The sequence below is a fragment of the Perissodus microlepis genome, chromosome 7 (assembly GCF_051167445.1).
Source record: "Perissodus microlepis isolate ML-2025 ecotype Zambia chromosome 7, ASM5116744v1, whole genome shotgun sequence".
Classification (NCBI taxonomy): Eukaryota; Metazoa; Chordata; class Actinopteri; order Cichliformes; family Cichlidae; genus Perissodus; species Perissodus microlepis.
This window is the reverse complement of record NC_140467.1, coordinates 51,289,732-51,317,640: the sequence shown is the minus strand read 5'-3', so window position 1 is coordinate 51,317,640 and position 27,909 is coordinate 51,289,732. Positions and strand designations below refer to the sequence as shown.

Sequence of the window (27,909 nt, the reverse complement as noted above, 5' to 3'; positions counted from 1 at the left end):
CCCGACTTGTACCAAGACAAAATTTGTTAAGATTAAAAACAGCAGAATATTTAAAAAAAAAAATTGTTTATCAAACTACATAACAGATGTCTATTTGACAAAATAGTCCATCAGTTTGACTGCAGCACTGTTATTAATGTAAACACTGTCACCATGAAATAATGAGTCATTTGAAAAACAGACACCCTCAAGCTGGGGTTACAGTGCCTGTTTTAGGGTGAACACACTGTGATCACTGAGCATCAGTTAGCAAAAATGTGCTTTCACAGTAAGTAAGCAGAGACACACCTGTGCATACAAACATACACCTTACTTTTTTTTTTTTTTTTTTTTTATTACATTAACCTTTTCTGTAACCGATTGCAAGCACACACAGAAATGACTCATAGGTTAACAGCATTAGATTACCCTCTTCCTTTGATTGCATCTTGGTCCTGAGATAATAAGATCACAATACGGCATCAGAGTATCTATCAGTGTCATCTGAAAGAACCGAGCGGGAGCACAGTGAAGGTCAGGTCTGTCTTCATGACGCAATTTATGTCAAAGCACAGATGCACCTGGACCTCAATCAACATCATCCCCTTTTTTTAATGTTTAGACTTTAAACTACACAGATATGCACCAGTTTAAAATTGCCTTCGTGCATCTGGTACAATATCTCTGATCAATATGAATACTGATGTTGCTGATGTGCAGTCCGTCATATACTGTATCAACAGAAAATGCAGAAATGTAAACCGGTTTATAAACAGAAATAGAAACATTTACAGAACAAACAACGCAATTAGGCGTTTCATTATCTGTCAGTAGTGACAGGATACAGTCATTAAGAAAAACATACAGGTCATTCGCTGGACCACAGGTTAGTGGAAATACATGAAACTACAAATAAAACCCATGAAAAAACTGTTAGTCTTAGTCACTAACAGCAGGAGGTACACTTACCTGAAAATCTTGATATTGGCTCACACTAGTAAGCAACTAATTATACCTTTTTTGGTTTTTGCTGTTGTTTTATTTTTTGAAGTATTATACACTTGCAAAAACAAATAGCAAGCTAGCTTTATGTATTAAGAAGAAAAATGTTCAATTATTTGCGATTAATTTGATTTTGGATTGATTGGATTTATAATTTTGTCATTTCAAAGTTTTTGTTAAAACATACTTTAAATTTTAGTAGGATTTAGGGAAGGTTTGGCTGACGGGAACATTTAATGACATATGTGCTACCATGTTTATTTCTGACTGCCTGCAGGAGGAAAATATAAGAAAAACCCTCTTACTGTATCTAATATATTTAACTGTTATTCAGACACTACTTGTATGCAGAGTGTCTTCTATGCAGTGCTTATATGCGAGGGGCGGGGGGTCCAATATTATGGAACAACTGGTTTAGTGAAATTTACAAACAGCGGCTTTTGTGTCTGCCTGAATCAGGGTAACAGATTTCACAGTGGCTGACATAATGAATTACTCACCAGGCTGGAGGTGAGGGAGGGGTCTGACTTTCCAAGGTTCAGGGAACGCATTCGAACCAGGTTAGACGTCTCAGATGATGCCTGGCCAGCTGTCTGCTGAAGGTTAGTGGGTAGCAGAAGATACTTGCCTGCAAAACAAAACAGGAGAGAAAACACTGAACACAAGCACAGTGAAAATTTGAATTAATTATATTTGAGAACTACAGAAAATAAATGAATAGTTTGATAAGTTTGGACAGCAATGTAAAAGCACCCATCTTGCTAAGATTCAGTGTTGTTTGATATAATTTCAAAAAAAATTAGAAGACAAACTTGAAGCATCTTTTTATCTTTCATCTCAGATTTTTACCTCAGTTTTAAGAAAAACAACCCAACACAGGTGAAACGGTTAAACAAGGTCCAACTACACCAGCTCATTCACAAGCATTTCCTAATCACTCATACTATCAGTATTCTGAGTTACAGGCCCTCAAAGCAACCTTTTGACCGTTATTATGCACTCATTTGTTTTTAAATAATAATTTACTCTCATAACTTTTTGTAAGAATAACATTTGGCATTTAACGCACAGAATAGTTACAGAGTGGACTGGAAAGCAGGGTGAGAGTCGGACAGGAGTGACACACACGGAGCCTAAAGAGGCTTCTGCTCAACCACGTAAGCACAAAACTTCTTAACAGGGACTGGTTTAAAAAAAAATAAAAATAAATGTATACAATTGTGTCTAAATCTAAAGCCAGAATCCTTTACACAGCCTGATAATCCATGACCACAGGAAGAAAACAGGGAGATTACAGGTCAAATGTCAAACGAGTAACAGGAAAGACAAGAAAATCTTTCTGCTCTTGTTGAACATGCTGAGCTGAATTTCCAACAGCTAGGCGGGATGTCGAGGGTTTAGATTAAGCCAGAAGGGGGGGAAAAAAACTAACTAACAGTGCCACCACAGTTTACTAAAAGTAAACAAATGGGTTGCCCTATAAGTTTTAAAAACAGCACTCCTGCACAACAATATTCTTTGCAAAGCCGAATATGGCAGCTAGATGGCACCAATTCTACTTTTACCTCTCACCCACTTTTATCTGCCATCTTCTATCATAAATCCTCAGCACACAAAGGCAGGGCAAAGATGAAGGCTAATTCAAAAGCTCACCATTTAAATTAGTGGACTTCACTGTGAAACTGGATTTTCATGAATTTGAAAAAAAATGTCTCGTTTGTATCCACAAGTGTGTATTTTAGTGTCATGTTCAGTTTACAGAATAAACAGAAGAACAGTGAGAAGGAAGGAAAGATAAGAAGGCTGAGCACAAAACAGAAAGGGAGGAGGTATGTCAAAAACATTTAGCCTAAGGCAGGCCTCCATTTATCAGGTGTGTTTTGCTCAAGATAAGCTAAAAGGGAAGTTTGTCAACTCACTGCATTGCTAACAGCAAAATCTGAATTCAAACAATAATGCTATTTAAGATGAATCTATGTCCAGAAGACGTTTTAATTTCATTTTCAGTTTGAAAACCTACACTCCTGCTAAAAAGCTCAGTCACGTAAAACTGTTCCTGTTTTCTGAAAAGAAAAACACATGTTGACATTAGATAAAACAGTGAGTGTAAGAGGAGCTGAAAAGGCCTCTAAAGATTTTCCATTTAAAAATTAATGAGCTACGGTTCCATTAATAACTCAGTCTTATTCAACATTCCCAATTAATTTCATGTTAATTACATAAATTCAACAAATTTGCTTTTCTGTTGATCAAACACTTTTCTAAATGAGCTTTATGAGCGCTACCGATGATGATTATCAAAATGATTAAAGCAATCTTATTTTAAGCAAAAACATAAAATCTATCATCATAATAGTACATGGATTCTATTATTTTTAGTCTCAGCTTTAATACCCTCACTAGTTAAATGTCTCTGTTGTGCCCAACTACAGCTATAGCTGTTGCTGAGCACAACACCAGATGTATACATGCGAGTAGCAATTACCTGCCCTATAACCAGGTACGTGTAACATTGTGTCTGTGACATTTCTCTCAAATGTTTTATCTTAATTGCATGCTGGTGAGTAATGCAATACAATTATGATTATGCAATCTGATGTATCAGAAGTGGACCACTGTATAATCTAGGATAGGCAGTAATTGCATTATGGCATTACTCTCCCATTACAAGCGTGCAATGCAATGTTCAGAAATTTGGAACATTTACAGAATTAATTAGATCAGTTACATACAGTAAACATTTCTGTTATGTTCATGACAACATATTATTTTACTTTTCAATATTTTTCTAACCACTGTGGTTCATTATATATCTCTAACTGTTGTTCTCTGAAACCCAGTTGTTGATTTCACTCCCATGTGGGAGTAAATCAGCAGACCTGACCCTTAAATAATCTTTAAAGTAGACACAGTGAAATGTCGGCTTTTATTGTTGTTGGGCAATAAAGATAGTACTGGTGTAGTAGTCTCTCATCTTTCTTCTCAAGGTTCTACAGAAAATTAAAGGGAAAATTAAATAAGCTGTTTTTTGTTTTGTTTTGTCACATTTCTTTTCCATAGCAGACTAATTATGAATATCAGTTTTGGGCTTTAGTCAGACAACCGCTTTGTAATAAATAAGGCTATCTGCTCATATCTGCCTATTGTGCTGCTGTAATCCTGACAGTTGCACTGTGATCACTGCTTCAAAACCAAGAGAACTGAGGGGAGACCAAACAGGATGAGGAGGGAAAATTAAAGTCCTTCCTTCCTTACCAGCAAATGTTTTCCTCACTAGAGCCCATCACATCCCAGCACAAAGGAAATCTGTCAACACTTTCAGAAACAGGGGTGTCGGGGGGGGGGGGGCAGTTTTATTTAGATTTTGAACAGGTATTTGAAAGGTCATTTCCTAGATCTTTCAACCACACCTCTTCGAACCATCATGTGAAATATACTGAAACAAATTAGTAATTGTCTCTACACACACACTGCTTCAGTTTAACACACTGTTTAAATCTAACTTATTGCTATGTTCATGCATGCTTCCAGAACCTTGAAGGGTAAAAGAGGCAACCTGTTTAACCTTCAAATTCAATTTAGTCCAACTTGTCTAAATTTAAGCGATTAAGCTACACTGTTTTGTCACAATGTTCACATTACCAGGAGAGAAACACTCCTCATCCTGTTTATATCTCAAGCACTTCTGTATTAAGTATATTAAAAGCTGACCATAGCTTTTATATGAACACAAAGATTTGACTATACTAGTCTTAAAACCTAGTGCATGATATGGATTTCTGTAAAGATTGCAAGTACTGCCCTGACCCAGGCACGTTGGGTCTGCAGTTGTGCTGTTAACCTAAAGACTCACTGATTTCAAAAACTTTTCCATTTTGATACAAAATTTCTGGTGTATACATCACTGAAGCACACTGTATTCAACAACTTTTCAAAAGCAGTCAGTACCCTGCAGGCTGCAAGCACAAATAATCTATAGCAAAACCCAAGAAAAATACATTTTGAGTAAGAAACAAAAACATCACACTCATCTTGTTCTAGTCAGGAAAAGGGAACTTGCTGTGTGCAGTTTGTTTAGTCTTGTGTTTTATGCAGCCCTATTAGTAAAGGTTAATCCTTTTATTCAAAGCTGCACCTGATGAAAACAATTTTCTACTGAATGTTAAAAGGTTAGCATTTCAATTAGCGAGCTGGGTCTCCATAAATACGTCACAAGGGAAAAAATAAGCTGTTCAAAGTCAAGGGGCTTCCAATTACTGAATGGAAGCAAACAAGGCCAGTGAGCACAAAAACCCCCAAAACAAAGCAAAACATATTAATACAAATGCTGGCCACCACTTAAATTGGCCTAGTGTAAGGATGAAACACCATTCTTTTAGAAGACATTCATTGTGTGTCTTGATGAGTGAGCGACACCTGGTCCCATTTGGATAAAGCTACTGTAATCCCAGATGATACATTATAGAATAAAGGTACTCACTGAGAATGACTTTGTACTTGTTAGCAGCAACTCTTAATTCCAAGTAGATCCAAAATATGAGCAAAGTGCCCCTCATAGCATAACAGAACATACAGTGGTTTTCCATTTATCTGACACCTGTCTCCATCTCTAACAGTTCACCCACTGATATATCCAGACAGATACTGAAACTTGAAGCTGTTTGTTGCATTTTATTTTCCATAGCGCTCTCTCTGACAGTGACAGTATGGCGATTCTATGATTTTACTTCCACAGGGGTATGCACTGATTAAATATTTGAGCCTGACTAAAAGATTTGCTATGGGTGAAAATGGGCCAAGGCAGTGTTATAGTCAAGCGTGATATTGTCCTTCACATAAAATAATGAATGTCGGTCTCAGAGTGAGGAATTAAGGTTATTTATTTCACACTTGTATTGTATTTATATTGTATGTATTTATATAACACAACAACAGTCACCTTAAGGTGCTTTATATTTTAAGGTAAAGACCCTTTAATAATAAAGAAAAAACAATGAAATGACCAAACACTTGGCGACAGAGAGAAGGAAAAACTCCCTTCTAACAGGAAGAAATGTCTGGAGAAAGAAACCGCTGAACCAGGCTCTGGGAGGTGCAGCTATCTGCTGCCACCGGTCGGCAGTGATGGAGACTTTGCTTCTAATGCCAAATATTTTTCAAATAGCTTTCTTGTGTTTAAATGTACAAGAGCTATTCCAGTACAGCTATTTCTGCATGTATTCAAATGGTTAAAAGGCCCGAGTGCTGCTCTAAAGTTTATGACTTCACCCTTTTCCAACCACATGCCACATGATACCAAACATTTTTGAACTCACCGTTCATTGTGAGAAAAACATGTTCTGTAAAACCACACATAATGCCAGCAAATAGCCTGCGCATAATTCCACAACGATGCTGTTATCTTTTACAGTTTCGCAAGGTGTCCAGTTTGGTGGTACTTAAGACGGATCTGTGGTGTCTGCAGATGATGATGTAATCATTTTGGCTTTAGCAACTGATGCATCACTGATGCATTCTCAAATTTTTTCCTGTAAAAGGGTGAGACTTTTGTTGAATTCCTCGGGCAATGCTCTCTCAGAGTAACACACAGGCACACACTAACACTGAAAATTGTTCACAGTAGGATCTGTGGATTATCCTGATTATTCTGAGTAACCAAGGCAGCTTCTGGAAATACATTTTAAAGTCACTTTTCCATGCTCATAAATTAAATTCCACTGTACTATAAAGCCACTAATAATTGAAAGCAAAAACATCTCCATAGCTGCTAATCACTAATGATAAGAGGGAAAACATGTTCTGGATTAAAGACCTATTCATGATGGATCAGCCAACTATGTTTGAATGATTAAGTGTTGCCTCTGTCTCTGGGGTCAACCACTCTGAATACATTTTCAAGCAGTGGGAAGTGGTGAAAATTACACATGAAGGTACATTTCACTGAGTGGGGAATTATTAAGTGATTTGATGAGGGACTTTTATGTTTGCTTACTGGATCCTTCATCTGGAGTTTTTATTAATGTTTTGGTTACACAGAGAAAACTTAATTACAGTGAAGGAAATCAGGCTGAACAAAAATACACAAACTCTCCTCTTAAGTGGTTTTAAAGAGTGTATGTCATATGTTTATTATTTGTGCACCCAGACTATGAGTCATAATATTATGGGAATACAGGAACACAACCAAAAAGGCAGCCCCAAAGGAGAAAACTTTCCAGAACCAAAGACGTTTTCGTCTTTGCTAGGATCTGGCAGCACTTGCTCATGGATGATGTCAATCTTTCAGTGTAAATCAAACTAGTGAGAACTTTAAAAAAAACATTACCTGTGAGTCCACCTCCAAGGCTCCTCCTTCTAATGTTTCTTCCATCCTCACTGAGATGTCGTTTAAATTTGAGTGCAGGACTTAACCCATGTGTCAGCTCTGGGTTACTGGACTTCCTGAGGTATGTGGAGGGTGGGTAGAGGATGTTATCAAACTAGGAAAAGAACAAAGGCACAAAGAATTGAAGAATTAAGTTTAGCAAACTTTTTTGGAGGCAAAGCAATACAAGTGCAAAGTTCCAAAATAAACTTTTATATAATGAAAAAAGAATTTAGCTTGTATGATATTTTTTCAGCATTTAATCAGTAATACAGTAATAGTATGTTGCTGTTTAAGAATAATTTTCTATCTTGGGGTGGCTGTAGCTCACGTGGTAGAGTAGGTCACCTACTAATCAAAAGGTTGGCAGTTTGATCCCATCTGCCCCATTCTGGATGCTTGGATAGTATCTCGGGCGAGATACTTACCCCATTGAGTATAGGGCAAGTATCCATCTCACACACATCCTGTATGAATGTGTGTGTGTCAATTTACTTCTGGTCATTAAAGACTCTTTGCTGAAGGAGACCTGCAGAGTCTAAATACATCAGGCAAACCCAAGGACAGGCTTGGACTTCAGAGAATGTTGAAAGGGAATTGCCAGAGTGTTTTCCAGAAAAGAAACGTTCAGCAAAACGCTTGTAGCAACATCTGATTAATTCCAAATGTCATTCTTAGTTCAAGAATACTGAATGTGAAAGGGCGTGGTTACATGACAGTCTAAGTACTCAGTGTGCTTTCATTATTCATAATTCATGAGAAATGTTTAAAAGAAAAATGCCCAACTGTTTATGTCAAGAAATATGACAAATCCATTGCTAACACTCCTCATGATACAAGCACAACACATTACAGAAGTCCATTGTATTCTCAGGAGATAATACCTTGTATGAAGCTCAGAACAAATAAAACCTAGGAAGAGGCCCTCCCTGAGAATACAAAGACATACAAGGCTCAGAGCACTCTGTGGAAGGAAATGCCCTTTGCTTCTCTGTGGGATGATTCATGATCCTAAGTCTATGAAGGACAATGAAAACGAACCCTCTGTAGGGTGACATGAGCTCACAGTAAATACAGAAGTCTAAGGCAACAGCTATATAGTAAACGAAAGAAAAAGCATAAGCAAATAATAGCTGTACTTTTGAAATGCTAAATACATAAACTTAACAATAAAGTTACCCACTGGTACTAAAACACATTATTAACAATAAGCACACAGTAACAGGACAGTTTACAGGACCGTGCCATCAAGATCTCATGATTTTGAAACGGCCAGGCTCTACAACAGTAATGGTCGTTGTTAAAACATAATATGGTATTTGTGCTGAGGGCAAATATCACTGTGCATATCAGTCTGAGTTGTAGAACTGCTAGACATGATGAACAGCAAACCACGTTAGGGCTGCTCAATTAATCGAATTTTAATCTCGATTACGATCTGGGCTTTCAACGATCATTAAAAATGACTGAGCCGATTATTAGCCCCTCCCTCGTGCTTTACTCTCACGCTGCTCCGTGTGGCAAATCGAGCGCACCTCTCTGCACTTCAAACACGTGTCACAACAATTAAGAGGACCCGAGGGAAGCTCGGAAAGCTAAGCAGAAGTTATTTGGAGAGGAGAGTGACTGCCGTTGGTTGAAAAGAGGTAAAAAAAAACTTCAGTGGTGTGGAAACATTATGGGCTGGCGGAGTCAGACGTGGATCAAGTAGACATAGTGTGTAAACTTTGCTACAGTGTCGTAGCTGCACCACAGAGCAACACTGCAAAGTTCACTAAACATAGATGTTTACATTTTTCATTTATTTTTTATATTGCAAACATTTGCACTGTTATCAGTATTTGCACACTATTTTATATTATTTTTTGACAATCTTTAAAGTCATTATTCAATACATTGTTATTGTTAAATAAATATCGTCAAATAATCGAGATCTCAATTTCAGTGAAAATAATCGTGATTATCATTTTTGCCATAATCGAGCAGCCCTAAACCACGTGCCGCATAGTGGAGAATGCATAGACTTTTAGCTGTGTATAAGCACACACACATCAACTGCATTTATACCAAGGTGGCACATAGAGTTCAGTACATGGAAAAGGATGGCTTAAATCAGATATCACCCTGCATCCACACACCTGAATCAAATGATTAGTTCATTACCAGGCCTCTCGAGAACCTTAAGACATGTTGAGGAGGAAATTGAGCCATTTAAATCAGCTGTGTTGGATCAAGGACACATCTAAAACCTGCAGGCCACCAGCCATTGAGGCCTGGAGCTGGACACCCCTGGGTTAAATGTACTGTGTGTATTCACAGAATGAATTTGCTATACAATTTAAGCACATGTAATGCTGAGTGTATTAAACAAACACAGTGACAAAGACTTTTCATCTGTACTTCAATATTTGAGTTACACTTACACATTTTTTTGGTCCTGATTAAGTCGATCCTGGTTAGGCTACCAGTCTATCACAGAGCCAATACAGAGAGACAGACAACCCACACAACTACAGACAGTTTAGAATCACCAGCTAACCTAACAAGCATGTATCTGGATTGTGGGAGGATGTCAGAGTAGCCGAAGAGAAGTCCAGCAGGCGCAGGAAGACCATGGACTCAAACCAGGACATCCTTGCTATTGGTATAGCTCCACTGTACTGCCTACAAGTTATCTAGATATGCCTTAATTCCATTATTACTTTGATTATGTACAACAACAACTCATTCTTTAATGAAAACTGTACGGTAGCACTACATACTAATAAGCTTTACATAAGCTAAGTGAGCGATAAATACAAGGATTTCAACTTGAATCTCAATACACAGTACTCAGTCTCAAGCATCTTCATCACACTATAATTGCAGGAATACTGTAGTTCACTTCAACCTCCAGTTTCCTATCTGAATGTCCTTTGAAGACTAAAAGGTTCAGTCATCTGTTAAGCTCAGGATTTGGCTGCACCAGCTTTACGTGGATTGGATGCACAGTCTCTGCTAAATCCTTATTTACAACATCAGGTTGCACCATTAAAAACAGACTCACTCACTTGAATAATGTGCAAGATAGTTGCTAGGAAACTATCTGTTTCTCAATCTGAAGCACAGGCCCATCAAAAGCAAACAACTGTGCAAACAGGAAGTATCTATGGCATCATTAAAATGGTTTTAGGGGCAAAAGATGCAAATCATTAACATGTGTACATGAAGAAATATGTTTTAGAGGTAGTGTCGTGCAAGCTGTTTACAATGAAGTCACTGATCATATTAAACAAAAACTAATCCTTAGTTAGATATGCTTGGGTTTTTCTGTCTGATACCGATTACCGTTTAATATTGGTTCACTCATGTTTAGTTTCTAATACTGAATGGTAATGTTTTTCCCAAAAGATACTAATAATCGGGTGTTCCAGGGAGAAATCAGAAGCGACTGTAGAGCTGACTCTCTGTATAAATGGAATCGTGCAGTCATTCAGGAGCTAGTAGCTTGAAAGGAGTAACTCAGAAGTAACTGCAATTTCCCTCATAAATATCTACAACAAGCTATAATTCTCTGTTCACGGGTCTGCTACAAAAAATAAAACTGTAGGTAAGAATCCTGATATTTTAATTAAGTGGCTTTATTGTAATTTCAACCATGTGCAGTGGTACAGTACACAGTGAAGCGAGACAGCTTTCCTCCAATGGTGCTACATGTAACAGACAATCAACACAGGACTAAATAAATTGCAAATTCTTGCAAATCTAATTTAGTGAGCTGTCCCGATTACAGCTAGCATTTGTGTGTGTAAAATTCAGTGTAATTAATATATGTAAACAAAAGTAGCAGCTAATTAAGTATGACTAACACTAATTTAGTGATGTGGAAATAGTTGGTAAAGACTAAAACTAATGTGATGATTTAGCAAAGTGTGGCCTTCTGAACAGCTGGTGTAATAGTGCCCAGGTGTTTAAAGGCAAATACATTTAAAATAATCACACATGAACAGATGGTTATGTAACTTTCAAGCAAACAGATAATAACCAGACACTGCATAAATAAGCAGCTTACGGTTATGCCGTGAAACAATTTGTGAAAACTCCTGCATCATTCAGTCCTAACTTCTGAATGCCAGCGATGAAAGGTGGCACACGTACAATGACCGGATGGACGTCCTTTAATCTATTAAAATAACCACATGACTGCTTTGTGCTTCTACAGCAAAAGGAAGTTGTACAATTTTGCAGAACTTCTCTGTTTCTCAATAACTTCTTTTGCTAGGCGTCATCTTTTACTCAAGGCTGTTTTTCTGACTTATTCTGGCCTTTTCGATTGTACATATGTATCAATTATTTTAAACAAGAGAAGCAGTGTAGCAGTTCTCTTCTGTTCGTTGGACCCTATTAACTATAACTAGCAGATTACTTTGATTTATATGTTCTGCTTTATTTTGCTATTGGACTCACTGTACACCACTGATCTTCAGACTTTGACCCTACTACTGTAGTCTAAACATTTGCTTTTCACGAGACTAATCAAACATGAAGTATTGTGTAATGAATCTTTTGGGAAAGAAATTAAAAAAAATAAATAAAAAATAAGAAACAAGGCTACGTGTGAACCAGTACAAGATAGAAGATGCTACTTAACCCACAGAATATGCTTTTTAACCCACTACCAGATACCATTAGTGATATCCTTACTGTCGGTCTAGAGCTACTAATAACATAGCAGATTGTACATCTGACAATTTTCGACCCAACGCCCTACAAAGGCTTAAATGTGTAAGACTTGTTATCGTTCTAACCGTTTTCCTTCATGTCACATATGATGCACCATCTGAGGCAGTGCAAACTTGTGGAGGAATGCCAAAGCTGGCACAAGTTTTATATTTTCTGTTTTTCTTGTTGAGCATATCAGTTATCAGTGAATATTTCCCAGACAATGTATCTTTAATTTACGTAAATTATATCCCATCCACTCTGCGCAATAGCTTATTAAAAAGGTACAAGTAAATAAAAATCCAAAAGACTAAAGCATCTGCATACATTTTATGAGACATAGCAGCCAGCCATTTGCAGCTCCCTTTCTGTGTGGACACATTGCAGTTTTGGCAGCAAGCAGTGCCCTTTCACCCATCATTCCTTTCTACCTGCAGCAGAGCCTCGCTGAACTCTGGAGAGCAGGATCAAACCTGACCTGTAGCCTCCTTCCTCCATCATCCTGTTCGCCCTCGGCCTTACACAGAGTGTACAGTACCAATAGGCTTTTGTTGCCAAAGCAAAAACAAAGAAGGTGGGCTACACAACACAATGCTGGTTGTGTTTACCAACTAAAGAATGAGGCAATCTCAGCCTGCATGTATAAAGACCATATTTCTTTTTACTGACATGTTTTCATTATCATTGGCTGTTGTGCTACTTTTACTTCAACTGAGAGTACTGTCCAATACTTACCAAACAACGCTGTAACCTTGATCGTATTATGAGATTACACGATCTGGCACCATGATACCCCTGTGGTCTACAAAGACATGTTAACCACTGCTTGAAACTAAGCTTTCAATATTTCCTGTCATTCAACAAACTTAAAAACATGTAACACTAATAATCAATCCTTGCAACACCTGCACTTTTAACACTTTTAACAGTATTGGAGGCAAATATATTAAGAACCTGACAGCAGATTTTCAGATAAATTAATGCTAAAATATTGATATTTATACAGTATTTACAGCATTACTTGTATTCATTTGAAGTTCTGTTTCCTCTGTTTTTTAGCTCATTTAACATATCGCCAGCTAAAATTAACCGTTTGCTTTCACATTCAGTAATATGACTTTGGACTTGAGATAACTCAGTAAACACTGAGCCAATGTGCTTTGCTCTACACAACACCCAGGAACAAGGGGTAACACAACACCCAGGAAGTGCTCAGTGGAAGCTGTAAAAGAGCAGGCACTTTCAAAAAAATAACTGGCAGGAGATTTCATGAACCATCCATCTACAAACATTCACAGACTGTGAACACGGAAACACAACAGGTCACAGGCTGAGGAGCTTTGCACACTGTCAGTATACTTGGCTTATGAAGAAATACTACCCATCATTTACTTTGCAACTAGCTACCAGAACAAACAATTCAGCTTCATCGCTTCACCACAGACATTTATCACATATAAAAACACACCCTTAGTTACAACTGGTTCCTCATAGGATTCCGACTGGTAAGGACCATTGTGGTTCTCCCACACTTGTCTACATCTAACCTTGCAAGCATTTGAGAGCACTGTGAGAAGTGAGGTTAGAACAAATTAACATGAAGTTGTTATTACAGACTCAGGGTCAATAAGGAAAAGCAATGAGCCAAGAACACAAAATCAGATCAGATGTCAAAGAATGTAAAAGAAAACAATCAGAGTTCAGTCCTCTACCAGGGCCAATGCATCATACTGTCATTTTAAATTGCAGTATAATAAATGATTACAAGCATAACGGTTCCTTCCTTTGCCCTGACTTCACCTCTCAAATTTCATGAAATCTGGCCAGGTGGTTTCTGTGTAACCATACTGACTTACAAACAGTGCTATAAACACATGGCTGTCTTGGCAGAGAAATTAAAGTATGAGCATTTGCATTAACTGTGCACAGCTGAGAGGGAACAGTTTCACTGAACAGTGAATCAGGCTGACAGTGCAGAAAGCAGAGTTAAAATTCAGGACAGCCTCTGGGTCTGATATGAACCTTTCCCGGACAACACGACAAAGACTAAAGGCACTGCAAGTGGGAAGGACACCCTTTCTGTACAGGTGCACAAGCATTAAAAAAGAAATGACAAAGAATGTAGGAAGACTTTCATACATTACACTGACATGTATGAAAGACTAAGGTGCAAGAGTGCTAACAAAAACTCCAACCCAGAGGTGGAGTAATGAATCTTCCAGTAGTCCAGGCCAAGAAAAACTCTGTTGTTCACATACTTGTATACTACTAGACCTCAAAGCATAGCTATGAAAACACAAGTACAAACATGTAAACACCAGTGTTAATGTTTTTCCACTAATTTTATCAACTTCTTCACTAATTTGCATAGTTCCCTCTTATCAAAGTGATGATTTCCACACTGAAGTTAGGCATCAGTTGTACAAAGGGAGAATTGGCAAACATTCACAAAGGAGGACATTAATTCTCTTTGAAGGCTTTGTGGTGAAGTCGTGTTTATCATTTCACTTAGATAGATGAAAGGAACCCTTTAAAAGTAGGAACAAATTGTTATTACTGTGTTCATTGGTTACTAAGACACCCTGAATACACATTTACAGTAAAACAGGAAGAGAAACCTGGTAGATCAAGAGGCAACACACTTTACCCCTTTCAGTTTGTGCTGTCCTGTGTTCTACCAGGCGCTCTCTCTGCCATTGTTTTCTATCCAGCAGCCACTGAGAACAACACTGAGAACACCTTTCACTTGCTGTAGTCACACACAGAACATGGTTACAGCTCAAAAAAAAAGAGCATCAACAACAACAAAAAAAACAACTTTTGCTGAAAATGGCTGGAGCCTCTATGACACAAGGCAGCTTTAGAAGTCGCAATCTACATCTTCTAATATAGTTTTATTATAAACATGATAACACAGGTGGTATTTTGCCATCTTACACAATGAAGTGACATCAGCTCCGACAGGGCTACAACCAGTCAAGTCATTTGAACTCTATTATAATGTTGCGCTTACCATGCAAGCATTTCACCCACATTTGAGCCCAAAAATATATGCAGCACAAACTTAAGTAGGAGCCCACGTGTAAATAAAAAAATATTACAACATTAAGCCCATGAAGCCCCCAGTTTTTTAAGAAAAAAAAAATACTGATAACACAACAGAAGCAGAACAGAAACAATGATGTCAGAGTTTAATGTGGAAATCTACCCAAACAAGACGAAGAGCAAAAAGGCAGATCCGTCACCAAGACGGTGAGCTCAGGTGGAGACTGTACAGTACTTGATACTGTAAACACCACTAAAACTGTTATTAGGCAAAAGCATAAATTAATTTTACTATTATTAACATTAATTATTAACATCTATACCAGCAATATCAAACTCATTTTACATTGTGGGCTAAATACAACACACTTTGATTTTTGGTCAGTGTAGTTTAAATGCAAGTCTAATCCCCGATACTTCCTAATATAAGAAGAAGCAGTGCATTTTCAGCAGTTTTTAAACATGGTAGAGAAATGCTTTGTATTTGTATTATTACTTATGTCTATGAGGAAGATCTTTTATCAGTAGGAACAAGAAAGGAAAGCCTTTTAAAATACATTTTAAAGTCCAAAATTTATGCTTTCCGTAAAGAAAATTAGTAGACCAGGTTTGCATCTCTGTCAGGCCAATTCTGGCCCCAGGGCCTTATGTTTGACTCCCATGATCTACACCATCCCCTTTCTGCAGCAGGAAATGTTGTAACAAAACACAAGCAAACCTCAGTTCTGAGAATTTTGATATGCTCACTCTTCTTTATTGCAGACACCACATGCTCCTTTAAAGTCTTACAAACACATACTTATTTACTAGCACACTTAAAGACACAGACACAGCTTTCCAAGGCTATTTTATTTTATTCCTTAGTAGGGCTTTACTTTACTAGGGCCCGAGCACTTGCAGTGCGAAGGTCTTTGATCGCCTTTTTGGGGCTTTACCATGCTCAAAAACTCATTAAATTGTGAATTCACATCAGGTCTGGCAAAAATTTCCAACATGAAGTCCGCCATTTTGAATTGCAGATGACATTTTGGCAACTTCCTGGCATTATACTTTTTGAAACTCCTCCTAGCAATTTTATCGGATCAGCTTCATATTTGGTCAGTCTAAACGACAGACCTGGGCCGTACTAATTGCAAAGCTTTTGAGATTTCGTCAAAAGGCGCCAAGGCGAATTTTCATTCCCAGTGAAATTTTAATTTGCTCTCATTCACACATAAATTGTCAAATCCAGACCAATGTTCTCACGTGTGATAAGGCTCCGCCCCTGAACACATTTTAACTGTAATATTTGACAACAGCGTTACATAGTGGGAACAGGAAAAGCCATGGTTTACACTTTGGGGTTGGTTTTGAGGTGGCTGACCCTGAAAATCTTAATTTGTCAAGGAAGCCCTTTAGGAGTTGGTTTTAGGCTCCTTTGAAAACGTTTTCGTCAAAGAGCGTGACCCCAACGGCATGGCGAATTTTGATGCTTCGCCATGAAGCACAAAATTGCTCTAACTCAAAGAAATCTGCCCCAGTCTTTACCAAACTTCACAGGCATGATGACAGTCCCAACCTGAACAGATTAATATGCCCATTATGCCCACCTAGAGTGGGACCAGGATATATAAATATTTACATATCCTGGTCCCACCTAGAGGGGGATTCAGGATATATAAATATTTATAGTCTGATGCACTCCTCACAGGTTGACTCCATCCACCTCAAAAGTGGTGATTATAACCATCAGGCCCTTATGGTGGTATTGTGCACAAATTGTGAGTTTCCATTGAAGGGCGCACCTTAGTGGCATGGCAAGTTGGCGGGCTCTTGAAAATTCAGTCTCCCTCTGACTTGTGTCAGCTTTGTTTTTAAGGGAAATGCTGTGTAAAGGCACTCAGTTGTACAACTGATAGATACATATGCAAAACTGCACTAAAAGATTAAAGTTTAAACCTGTGTGCCCTCTGTCAAAAAAGGGTTTCATCACATGATGATCCAGGAGCTTTCAGAACATTAGTCACAACATTTATTAGTCATGGTATAAGGTTACCCTTGTTTGTTTGACTGGCTGCTTACCCAACATGCCATTCTAAAATGTGCTTTCAATTTAACCATTACAAACATGATCATTTTGGTAAGAACCAAGCAGCATGTTCAGCAAATGTAACATTACCTCAGTTTATTTCCAGAGGTGTTCGGATGGGGAATTCAGGGTGTCAATTTTGCTAGAGTTTAGCAAATACATAGTCTCATTATAGTGTGTAGCTAATACAAAACATTTCTGTGAAGTGAACTCAGTGGACTTCTGAACATGTTCGTTCATTTCTTTCTCAGGGTCAACTGCAGTACAGCAAGCTCTGTTCTGGCCGACCTCATCACCCAGCATCTCCCTTCAACTCTTCCCAAATTCCAATCAGGCCTGAAACGCTCTTCCCTCACAGTCTCTGTTCTTAGGATGTTGATGTTTACACAAAAGAATAACGGTCCCTAAAATTCTCACAGCTCAAATGCTAAACACTTTTCCAAATGTATATTTCAGTTACCTGAAATGGACACTTTACACTGAACAATATATAACTTTGGTTTAGATTGTTTGACCTTTGTATGCTTACACGTGGGAATTCAGTTTCCTGTGTTGACAAAATCTAAACTTAGAAAAACACAGTATAGTACTTTCCTTCTCCAGTTTCATACAAGCATCTGTGTTAAGATACGAAGAGCTTCAGCACTGTAAAGAATCACACCATGCATTATTACTTCCACCAAGGAAGTCATATTTTCTTGGAGAGTGTCTTAGAAAAACATTAGTGGACTTTGAGCACTCAAAGCACTTTCATATAACATGTCTCATTCATTCATTCACGCATGTTCACACTCCAATGAATGCATCGGGAGGAACTCTGGATTCAGTATCTCTTTATCTTGCTCAAGGATACTTTGGTGTACATAGTGGGGCACCCAGGCCTTGAACAACGAACTTTCTGATTAGGAGATGACCTGCTGTACTTCCTGACCACCTACCACCACAGCATCCAATACCTGTGGCTCAGGAACATCTGTAAATCTCTTATGCCCATGTGAGATTTTGTGGCAAGAAAAATACTATAAGACGACAAGTGAACAAGTGCTGTCTTCAGAGTTGTGTTTGATGATAACTGGAGTCAGCAGCAGCTTAATTTTGTCAAACATATCATGTTACAGATAAGAATTTATTTTTCTACTTAGGCAGAAAGGCATATTTTTAGGAAAGAGGAACAGACCTTGCTTGTGTTTATTTGACCTTAACACTTCACCTTGACAATCAGTCCTGCTCTTATCTAGGGCTCTCTTTAATATATGCTAAAATACTCTTCATTAATTTTATATAAACACTATACAACATCAAATATGAAGTTATAACACAAAATGATGTGTTTACAACTAAATCTACTACTGTAGAGTTAAAAAACATAAATTCCACAATAAGGTTCAAACAAGCTTGTTTGTTTAAAAAATGAATAGGATCAAATTCATATCATTTAACAAACCAAGAATAAAAACACAGAAGAATACATTTGACTACTTCCCAATCCAATCAGTGTCTTACCTTGCTTCCCTCAGACGATGTACACAAACTTACAGGTAAATTCCGACCAAGAGACATTTTGTTTGGGTAGCAACAGACTTAAAGACATGGAATACGGATTAAACTGCAAAAGACATGAAAGGGCACGAAAGAAAAGTCAAAAATCACCGATGGATCCCAGAGAGAGAGAGCGAGCCTGTCGTAGGAGGAAAAGAGTCTTTACCAGATTCTGTTAATCCTCTTAGACTCAAAGTATACACTGACACTGGATGTCCGTCTAATCACCCTGACTGGCTGCCTGCTTAAATGAATGACTGCTTATTTAGGGAAACACTAGAGGGTTAGACTCGCTGGTGAGAGAGAAAGAGAGGGAGTTAAACATGAATCTGAAGCAAATATTGATACGCAAGCAAACACTGATGCAATCTGCAGCAGATGACCTCACTTCAAGGAACAGGCCCTCACAGAATAAACAAACAAGGATTGTGTCAGCAAGTTGAGATGGAAGTGGACGTAGCTGCTGAAAGTAAAGATTTCAATTTGAAACATATACAGAAACGATTTAAACAATTTAAATTTTATTAAGGAATCCAAATTTTTCAGATATGATCATCTACTTCTTTCCTAAAGTGTCTACTACACAATCCAAAGCAGAACTTGAAAATTACTGCACCCAAGCCATCAGTGTGTGTCAGCTGAGTCATTACTTAAGCAAGCACAGCCCAACCCAGCTCCAGCTACACTGCATACTAATTTTTACCTGTCTGTTCTTGTCTGCAGAATACTTTAAAAGTTCACTCACTACACGCATCATGAAAAAACTGTTAAGCCAAGGAAATAACGCAATTTGCAGTTAGCAGCTGGTTTCCATTAGTTTTATAAGGTAAAAAGGGCAACCTTGAAACTCACTGGCTGTCTAAAAAAAATACTTGCTGCAGGGTAACAAGTATGAGGACAGACACTAAATTGTGGGATTTTTTTTTAAATCAATATATAAATAAAACAATGAATTGCTTTGAGAGTCAGCTATAGCCCTAAGCAGTGTCAGTTGCTATTGCACAATCGACTGTATAAGATCTACAAAGAGGCAACAATTAACTGTTGCCGCTTCACATTCAGATTATAGACATTAATAATAATAATAATGGATTGGATTTATATAGTGCTTTTCAAGGCACCCAAAGCGCTTTACAATGCCACTATTCATTCACTCTCGCATTCACACACTGGTGGAGGCAAGCTACGGTTGTAGATCCCTCACTTGTACTTATAATTGACAAAAAAATATCCCAGCTACCACAGGGTAAGAGGCAGGGTGCACCCTGGACAGGTCGCCAGTCTGTCGCAGGGCTAACAAAGAGAGACAGACCTGTGAGCAAATTAGAATTACCAATTAACCTGACCCCACTAACTACATATCTTTGGACTGTGGGAGGAAACCAGAGTACCCGGAGAGAACCCACGCAAACAGAACACACAAACTCCACACAGGTGTTGGAATTGAACTCAGGACCTTCTTGCTGTGAGGCAACAGTGCTCATCATTGAACCACCATGCTGTCCAAAAAAAATGAAAATAGTGTATAAAAACAAAAAAAAGCCAAAAAACTATACTATGTACAGATAATTACTATATACAGTAAAATACAACAAGATTCTTATATGTACATGAAGTGTAGAGGGAGTGATAATAGCCTGTATTTCTTTAAAGTATTTTAAGAAGTATTTATTCTGTGTGGGTATTGTATAGTCTAACTGCTGTCAGGAAGAAGGACTTGTGATTGCACTCCGTCCTACACTGTGGCTTTAACAGTCTACCACTGAAGGAGCTGCCCAAGGCCTTCACAGTCTCATGCAGGGGGTGAGAGGTGTTGTCCATAATGGATACAAGCTTGGCTGAAATCCTCCTTTCACCCACCTCCTCTATGGGACTAGCCAGGACAGAGCTCGCCCTCTTTACCACTCTTTCAATCTGTTTCCTATCCCTCTCTGTGCTGCCACGTCCCCAGTAGAAAACTGCGTAATAATTCAAGTAAGAATAAAGAATCCTTATAGAACCCTTTTGATTAATTAAGTGGCTGATAAAAGTCAGAAAACTATGAAAAATGCTTCCTAAAATGTCAACTCATATCAGAGAAAAGCAGCTTATTCCTGTGTTGAAACTCATAATTAGTCATTTATCAGAATAGCTGACTTTTGATGAATTAATTTGAGTGCTGAAACAGTCAAACTATGAAACTAAAGGCTAAGCCAGTGGAGGAAACTGCATTTGTAGACAGAGGTGTAGTAGAAAGCATATCACATGAAGCACTAGTGTATGCAGAAAAATCATTTGGCTACGAAGTGTGTTTAAACAGACAGAAAGGTTATCTAATATTTATAAAGTGTATCTAAGATGCGAGAATAAACCAATTTCCATACTTGTGTCTATTTGGCTATTTGCTTTTAAAGAAAAAACAATTCTTTATGCAAATAATAAAAAATGCAGCCACTGAGACATCTTTTCATGTCATACATGATACATGTTGACATAAAAACACCACCCTTACAGCTGTTTAATCGTCTCTGTGATGAAATTTGCTTAGTCTAACACATGGTTAGTCCTCATCTGAACAAAGTTCGTTCAGACTTAACTGCTCCATAGGGAAGTGCTGAGAACGAGCTGTTTGTTTTCACAGCTGACTAACAAGCTAGTTGTAAATGATTTGACTGCCCCATACAATACACCATTCATGGTAATACATATACTCATGGACACGGCTCCGTGTCAAGAGTCACCACCATCACTAAGCAGCATATAAAGACATTATATTTGTCATATTAAATGCATGCTGTATAGTCAAATGTTTGTGTATGTGGGAGGTATCCCCCTGCAGAAACAGGTAGAAATGGAGGCTACAGCCTCATCAATTTGTTACCTGTTGAATTTCAGTGTCTGGCTGTTGGGCTGCGGTTGGCAGTCACTCAGCTTTAACATCACTCTGGGTTCTTGGCTAGCTTAGTGTTAGGATGCTGTCTGTGCAGGTCCTTGCAAAGAGCCAAAGTTGTGTTTGGCTCTTCGCAAGCAGCCGTTGAGCAACTGTTTCTTTCCTGGTGCAGTTTCTACTTTATCACTGCACTCTTGTCCTTGGTGTAATAAAAAAAAGGAAATGTTCATATCCATGCTGCAGACTCTGCCACTATTTTCCTCCTCCAGCACATAAACTGAAATCAGCTGATTATATTGCAAGTACAACTGGAACCAGTAAGCAGGATTGATAGACAGACTAATCATTCCAAAAAATTGGACTACTGGGAACCGGTTCTCTACAAAACCAGTTCTCAATTCTTATCCCTAGTGAACAATGAGCTGAAGCTTGCTATAAATGTCCAGATTGCCAAAGTGAGCTGCAGACACAAACAATTCTCTGTTTCCTAATGAAACATTATCAAATGTTATTTTACAAAAATCATTTCAGTCACTTAAGGATTGTTTAATGACTAAAAATGAAATATTTTCTTTATTGAAGTCAGAAAGTGCCAACTTCAGTATGTGGGGAGAACAGCAAAAGTTGTCATTTTTCTTCTTAATTGACTCAAGTCCCTGCAATCTATCCACATCGTATACTAGGGGGAATACTGATTAAAAGTGTCAGAGTTAGGGATGAATTCTAAAGATAAGAAATATTTAGTATCCTTCTGCAGAAAGGATATTTGTTATGGCAACAACAGCCAGGGAAGAACACTATTAAAAAATGAACAATTGGAAATATCCATATTCTGCTGACCCAACAGGATAGTTAGAAATGAGAAAGTAGGAAACAGGATTTATGATTATGAGAGGGCATAAAAGCAGCAGGATATATAAAGACAAAGAAAACACAATGATTAACAAGCTGACAGATTTCATACTTCAGGAAGCAGTGAGTCAAGACTGTGTGGACAGTAGCTTTGGATAGCTGTCATCTGTAACACCTCTAAAAGCAAGTGAAGCACAGAATATTGGGCCATGGTCTAAAATTTAGGGTTTGTTTTTTCCAAAGCTTTAATACTTGTTAAATAAAATTCATATTTAAGTATTTTGATTGCTTCCTCAGTAGAAGTGAACCTACTACTATTTATACTATTGTGTAATTGCAAGAGTAATTAACCATAATGGAGTCTTCTCAGGAACGTGGCTCCAGGGATGAGCACAGAAGCCCAACCCACATGCTGTTTAAATCTTACACACTGGACATTGTTTTTCACTTCATCACTTTAAGCATATTTGCACTGCACAAGACACTAAATAATGTGGATTGCACAACACTGGTCATTATATTCTTCATTTCCAGTTAATACTTGTACAGCTGCTGTTATTGTATATATATATATTTATATTTCTTCATACATTCTTATATAGTTCTATACTGTGTATTGTGTATTTGTTGTACAGTTATTTTATTTTTCAACTTTAATTTATATATTTTATCTTATTCTTTCCCAGTTAAATTTACCCTCCATTCTAATTTGTGTTGTACAGTTATTTCATTTTTAACTTTAATTTTTATATTTTATTTTATTCCTTCCTAGTTAAATTTACCCTTTTTAATTTTCATATTTATTTCCTATCTTATTCATAGCCTTTTCTTTTTTTCTTTAGGTCACGAGCAGTTGTCTAAGCATTTCACTGCATATCGTACTGTGTATGACTGTGTACGTGACAAATAAAATTTGAATTTGAATCTGAATTTAGTGAGGGGCAACCAATCCGAACTCAACTGGCTCAAAGCGAGGGTGGCCTTAAAAGGAAAACGTACTAAAAAAGAGACTTCACAAAAACACTTGTTTCAGAGAGAAGACGACGTAAGGGACTAGACCAAGGCTCAATATCAGATAAATATGAATCATGTAGAGCTACTCTGGGAACAACCAAGAACAAAAATATTAAATAATAAATAAAATCAAGGAAAGAAGTGATTAATCAATAGCAGCTATTCGCAGCCCTAAATCAGACTGATGGGAAACTGAAAAAGGTCATGTTAACAGCTGCATACTCCAGATACATTGATAAACATGCTGGCCTCTCAAGGGAATGCTGCAGAACTATGAAACACATACAAGTGCTTTATAAACATCCATACAGAGTGTTTGGACAGTGAATTATGGGTGCAACCAGTAGCAATACTTCCAATCTTAACCTTTTCCCAGTAACTGTTTACATACAGCAAGCTTGAGCCAAACTCTGTTAATAAATCTGAACTGTATGTTGCTCATTTTCATCCATTTCTGTTGTCTTGTGCATAAAAGAGAAGGATTATGCGTGGGATAATCTTGTCCTGACTGTAGATAACGTTCTCTGTCACTGCCCACAACCCTGGACAGATTTAGACGTCTGGAACGAAGCACTATGCAATTGTACAGAGATCTTAGGAAGACAGGCATCATACTATCAATGTGGAAACTTACTCTATGAAACATGGCCATACTATCCTTGGAACTTGAAACAGTAGTAAGTCTGGAGACCGAACAGTAACTGAGCTGCTCAGCCTGCTGAAGTCATGTCACACGAATTCTCAGAAGACTTTCCTTTTTTAAACCCCCAGGGGCAAAAAAAAAGGTCATTAGTCAGGGTTCCTGATTAACCCTACAGTAATACCACTGGAACGCTTCTCTGCACTGACAGGTTATGTGACCTGCTTTGAGGAGTTCCAGGCAGCAACACGTTGGCTTAGTTCAGTATACCAGGTCAAATTACATTGTTTCTTCTGTGGCCAGCACAGTAGAGGTCAACGGTTTAAAATGAACCTCAAAATGGCATTTGAAAGCAGTCTGGAGAAATGCGCACAGGCTTTGTGTGACTCTTTTGCAAAATTAAGGCAAATTATTTTTTTCTTTTTAAAAATGGATTACATTTAGTTTAAGTTCAGTAAAGCTAAAGTGAAATAAGAGACCAATCTCAGGCCTGCCTCCTCATCTGTAACACTTCAGCTCTATTGAGGTAATGAACTGTCAAACTGCTTTTCACCCCAACTAAATTAGCTGAGCATCACTGTTACTAAACATGACACCAACCCAGGGGCATCGTCTTTGGGTTCGTGTGTGTTGGAAAGTCTGTTATGCTTTCAATTACTGATTTATCCATTATAAAAACCAGCAAATTATAATTAATGAAAATAATTACACACAGAAATCAGGAATCTGATTGGTGTGCAGGAATCAGTTTGTATTCTGATTCCAACACAGATATGAGAGTTAAAACGTGTGAAGTAAGACATGCAAAACATTACACAAATTTTCTGTATTTCCCTACTGCCTCAAAAATGAGACATCATATGGCATTTTTGTCAACCACACCTACAGCCCTAAGTAATGTTGCATGATATCATGACTTGGAAAATGTTTATGGGTCAGTCGGGAGCTTGCAATAGTCAAACACACCCAGGCTACATTGTGCGTACTGGAGCAAGTTAAACCAGTCTGCAGAAGAATCCATGTAAAGCCTTATATAAATTAAAAGGCTGATACATGTATTTTGTCTTCCTCATTTTTCTCATCTGTTTCCTGAATGAGCACCACTTGGGGTCACAACAGCAAGTCCCAGATTGTGCCATTTGTGTGTTAGCGTTACAGCATAGTTACAGAGCTAACAATGAAACAATTTACACACATTTGCTCTAAAATCACATTGCATTTTGCGATGAACCTGCCCCCTTTCATTTAATACATAACTTTTTCAAGTTTTGGATATAAGCCATACCCAACATTGTTTTGGTTTTTAAAATAGGGGCAGATTTGGACTGGATGCAGTCCAAATCTCCATCCAGACAGTCTTTGTGGTTTGAGAAAACACCTCCAAAGCAGTGGGGAAGACTGACAGGCATTTAATTACAGATGATCTATTTATGCCTCTGAAAAAGGCAGGAGCCGCAGTAAAACAGAGCAGTGCGCATGTGCTGAGGAATGCATCTCGACTTGAAAACTTGTAAATTGAGTGGATGAAGACAATTGGGCACACAGCATGAATAATAGTTTAACTTTGCACTGACTTCATGACGGAGTGTAACCCAGCAAGCATGAGCTCAAGCACAGCTGATCAACTGGTTCACAAATATTTTGACTGTAGGTGGTTGCTTTCTTGCTGGATGAGGGGGCAATTAATTGGATGTGTATATCAATGGAAATAACTTTTATTACGGACATTTTATTTGAATGTCTAACAAAAACGAGAATGAAAGTATCACATTTGAGAAGCTGGAATCAGTTACTATTTTGGTATTAGCTTTCGCTTTGAAAATTAAATGAATAACCGGTAACCAAAACAGTTGCCATCTAGTCTCTATGTGCTCATAATTAATTAATCGGGTAATCGTTTGGTTTTCTGCGTGTCTGAGTCGACCCTTGTTTTGTTTAGCAGATCACCGTGTTTACCTTTTCGTTTTCCTCTCCTTCCTCTTCGTCTTCTTCCCCATCTCCTGGGGTCTCCTTGTCAGATTCCACATTTCTGCCGTCCTCCACCTCGTTCACATTTTCAAAGTGCAAGCTGAGCCGGTCTTCGCCATCACCATAAACTTTAATGTCCAGAGCAGCCGTCATCTCTTCCCCCTCAGACAAGGTTTGGGAGCCCGACGACGACTGGCTCTCGCCGCTTTCAGACACTACAAACTCTTTCTTCTCCATTGCGTCGCCTTCTGGTGCTACTTCAAAACAAAAGGTAGCAATTAATTAACCTGCAAGCACACCTGTCCGGTTCATTATGGTCAGGAGCCGCGAGCCCATTAGAGGACACGGCTTTCTTTTTTCCTCTCTCTCTTCTGCTTCTCCTTGTTCGAGTAAAACCAAAGTCACGACGTTGTCGAAAGTTGGTGATATCGACTAAAACATTATTGGACCCTGTTTAACATCAGCGTTACCGCCAAGCAGAGGTGTCCGCTTCGGTTAGAAGGAGCCTCTGTGGATTTTTACGCTCATGACTTCCAAATCAGCGCGTGCCCATGCTGTCTGTGCCTTCCTATCTCACCAGTACAGCTTGTTGCCCAAAAACTAACCCCGCCCACAACGTGCGAGGGTTTACCAATCAGATCGCAGCAGCCGCCAAACTCTACAGATAGCTTTAACCAGCTTTAGATGTATTGGCGATTCAAGAAGAAATTTGCGAGGGGGACCAGGGTGGGGCCACGGTTTTTTAATGAGACCGCAGAACAAAAAAAAAAGGGGGGGGTGGGGGGGCAATAATTAATTTTTTTATATATTTAGTAAATTTACTTGGAGCACAAACGAAAATAACATGTAACAATTAAAAATAAAAATTAATTTCAAACAAGGGATTTCTAAATCTTTTACTAGATTTCTAAACATAAATAAATCTTTGAACAAATTTTACTTTTTATTCAAGATATTTTTCTTTTTATGTAGTTATGTATTTATTTTTGTTATATAGTTATTTTTTACAGCATGAAACTTAAATGTACACTCATATTTTCTGTTCAGTAGTGTCTCATCTTTTAGCATTGGCAGCGCAGTAGTATGTAACATTATAATAAAAGTATTCTTCATTACCAATTTATTGCAAAACAGTCCACAAATGCATTAATTTTGAAACCCTTGGCCTTTCTGGATTCAGTGCCTAGCACCCCTATTGCTATAAGCTCATCAGTAATGGTGGACGGGAGGCAGGTTTTTACTCATTTTAATGTGGAGAAACTCTGCTCACAAGTGACAGAAGTCACTGAGAGCGCAACAGCTATTTTGCACACTCAGTGACAGAAGTCACTGAGAGCGCAACAGCTATTTTGCACAGTCTAAAGAGCTCATCAAACAGCTTTTTTATGCATCAGTGAAACAGATCAATTCCACTATAACAGATAGCTTTTGAATCACACCTTTATATAAAATGTTGTGATGTAACAGCAAAAGGCAGACGTCACAGGACCCCTGCCAAATGTCCCCAAATAAATAAATAAATAAATAAATAAATAAAATAAAATGAATATTAAAACACTTTCAAGACTATCCTTTTGTTATTTATTTGAAAAAAAATGTATGATTTAGGAAGTTGGGATATATAATAATATGGTTTTTTTTTTAAATAATGCTAAGCATCATGGTCAAATGATCTTGTATACTATAGTCACCAGTAGTTAGAAATGGTGTATTTTTCAAAGTGATAGTCAATAAATATCTATCACTATCACAATGTCTCAGACTTTATAAACTTTATAAATCTGTTTATAAAAGAGCACATCAGAAGAACAGAAGATTAAGGTTTGTTTTTTTTTCAAGAAACACATTGAAGTGCATGTGTACTTGAG

The 27,909-nt window shown here is 37.9% G+C and overlaps 1 protein-coding gene across 8 annotated transcripts in view; it reads right to left on the bottom strand.

The window, feature by feature from the left end:
• mast4 (microtubule associated serine/threonine kinase family member 4) overlaps positions 1-26,614 on the bottom strand; it is a 101,601-nt gene extending 74,987 nt beyond the window's left edge. For 7 of the 8 annotated variants that reach the window (XM_084935772.1, XM_084935777.1, XM_084935773.1 and 4 more), the window contains exons 1-3: positions 26,030-26,614; positions 7,307-7,460; positions 1,482-1,609 (exon numbers count right to left, since the gene is read on the bottom strand). In XM_084935772.1, coding sequence (XP_084791898.1) covers positions 1,482-1,609; positions 7,307-7,460; positions 26,030-26,278 — 531 coding nt within the window. In that variant the 5' untranslated portion in view covers positions 26,279-26,614. Of the gene's footprint in view, positions 1-1,481; positions 1,610-7,306; positions 7,461-18,662; positions 19,181-26,029 lie in introns of those variants that run through there. The other variant, XM_084935779.1, reaches the window with a different exon arrangement.
• Positions 26,615-27,909: the final 1,295 nt, after the last annotated feature.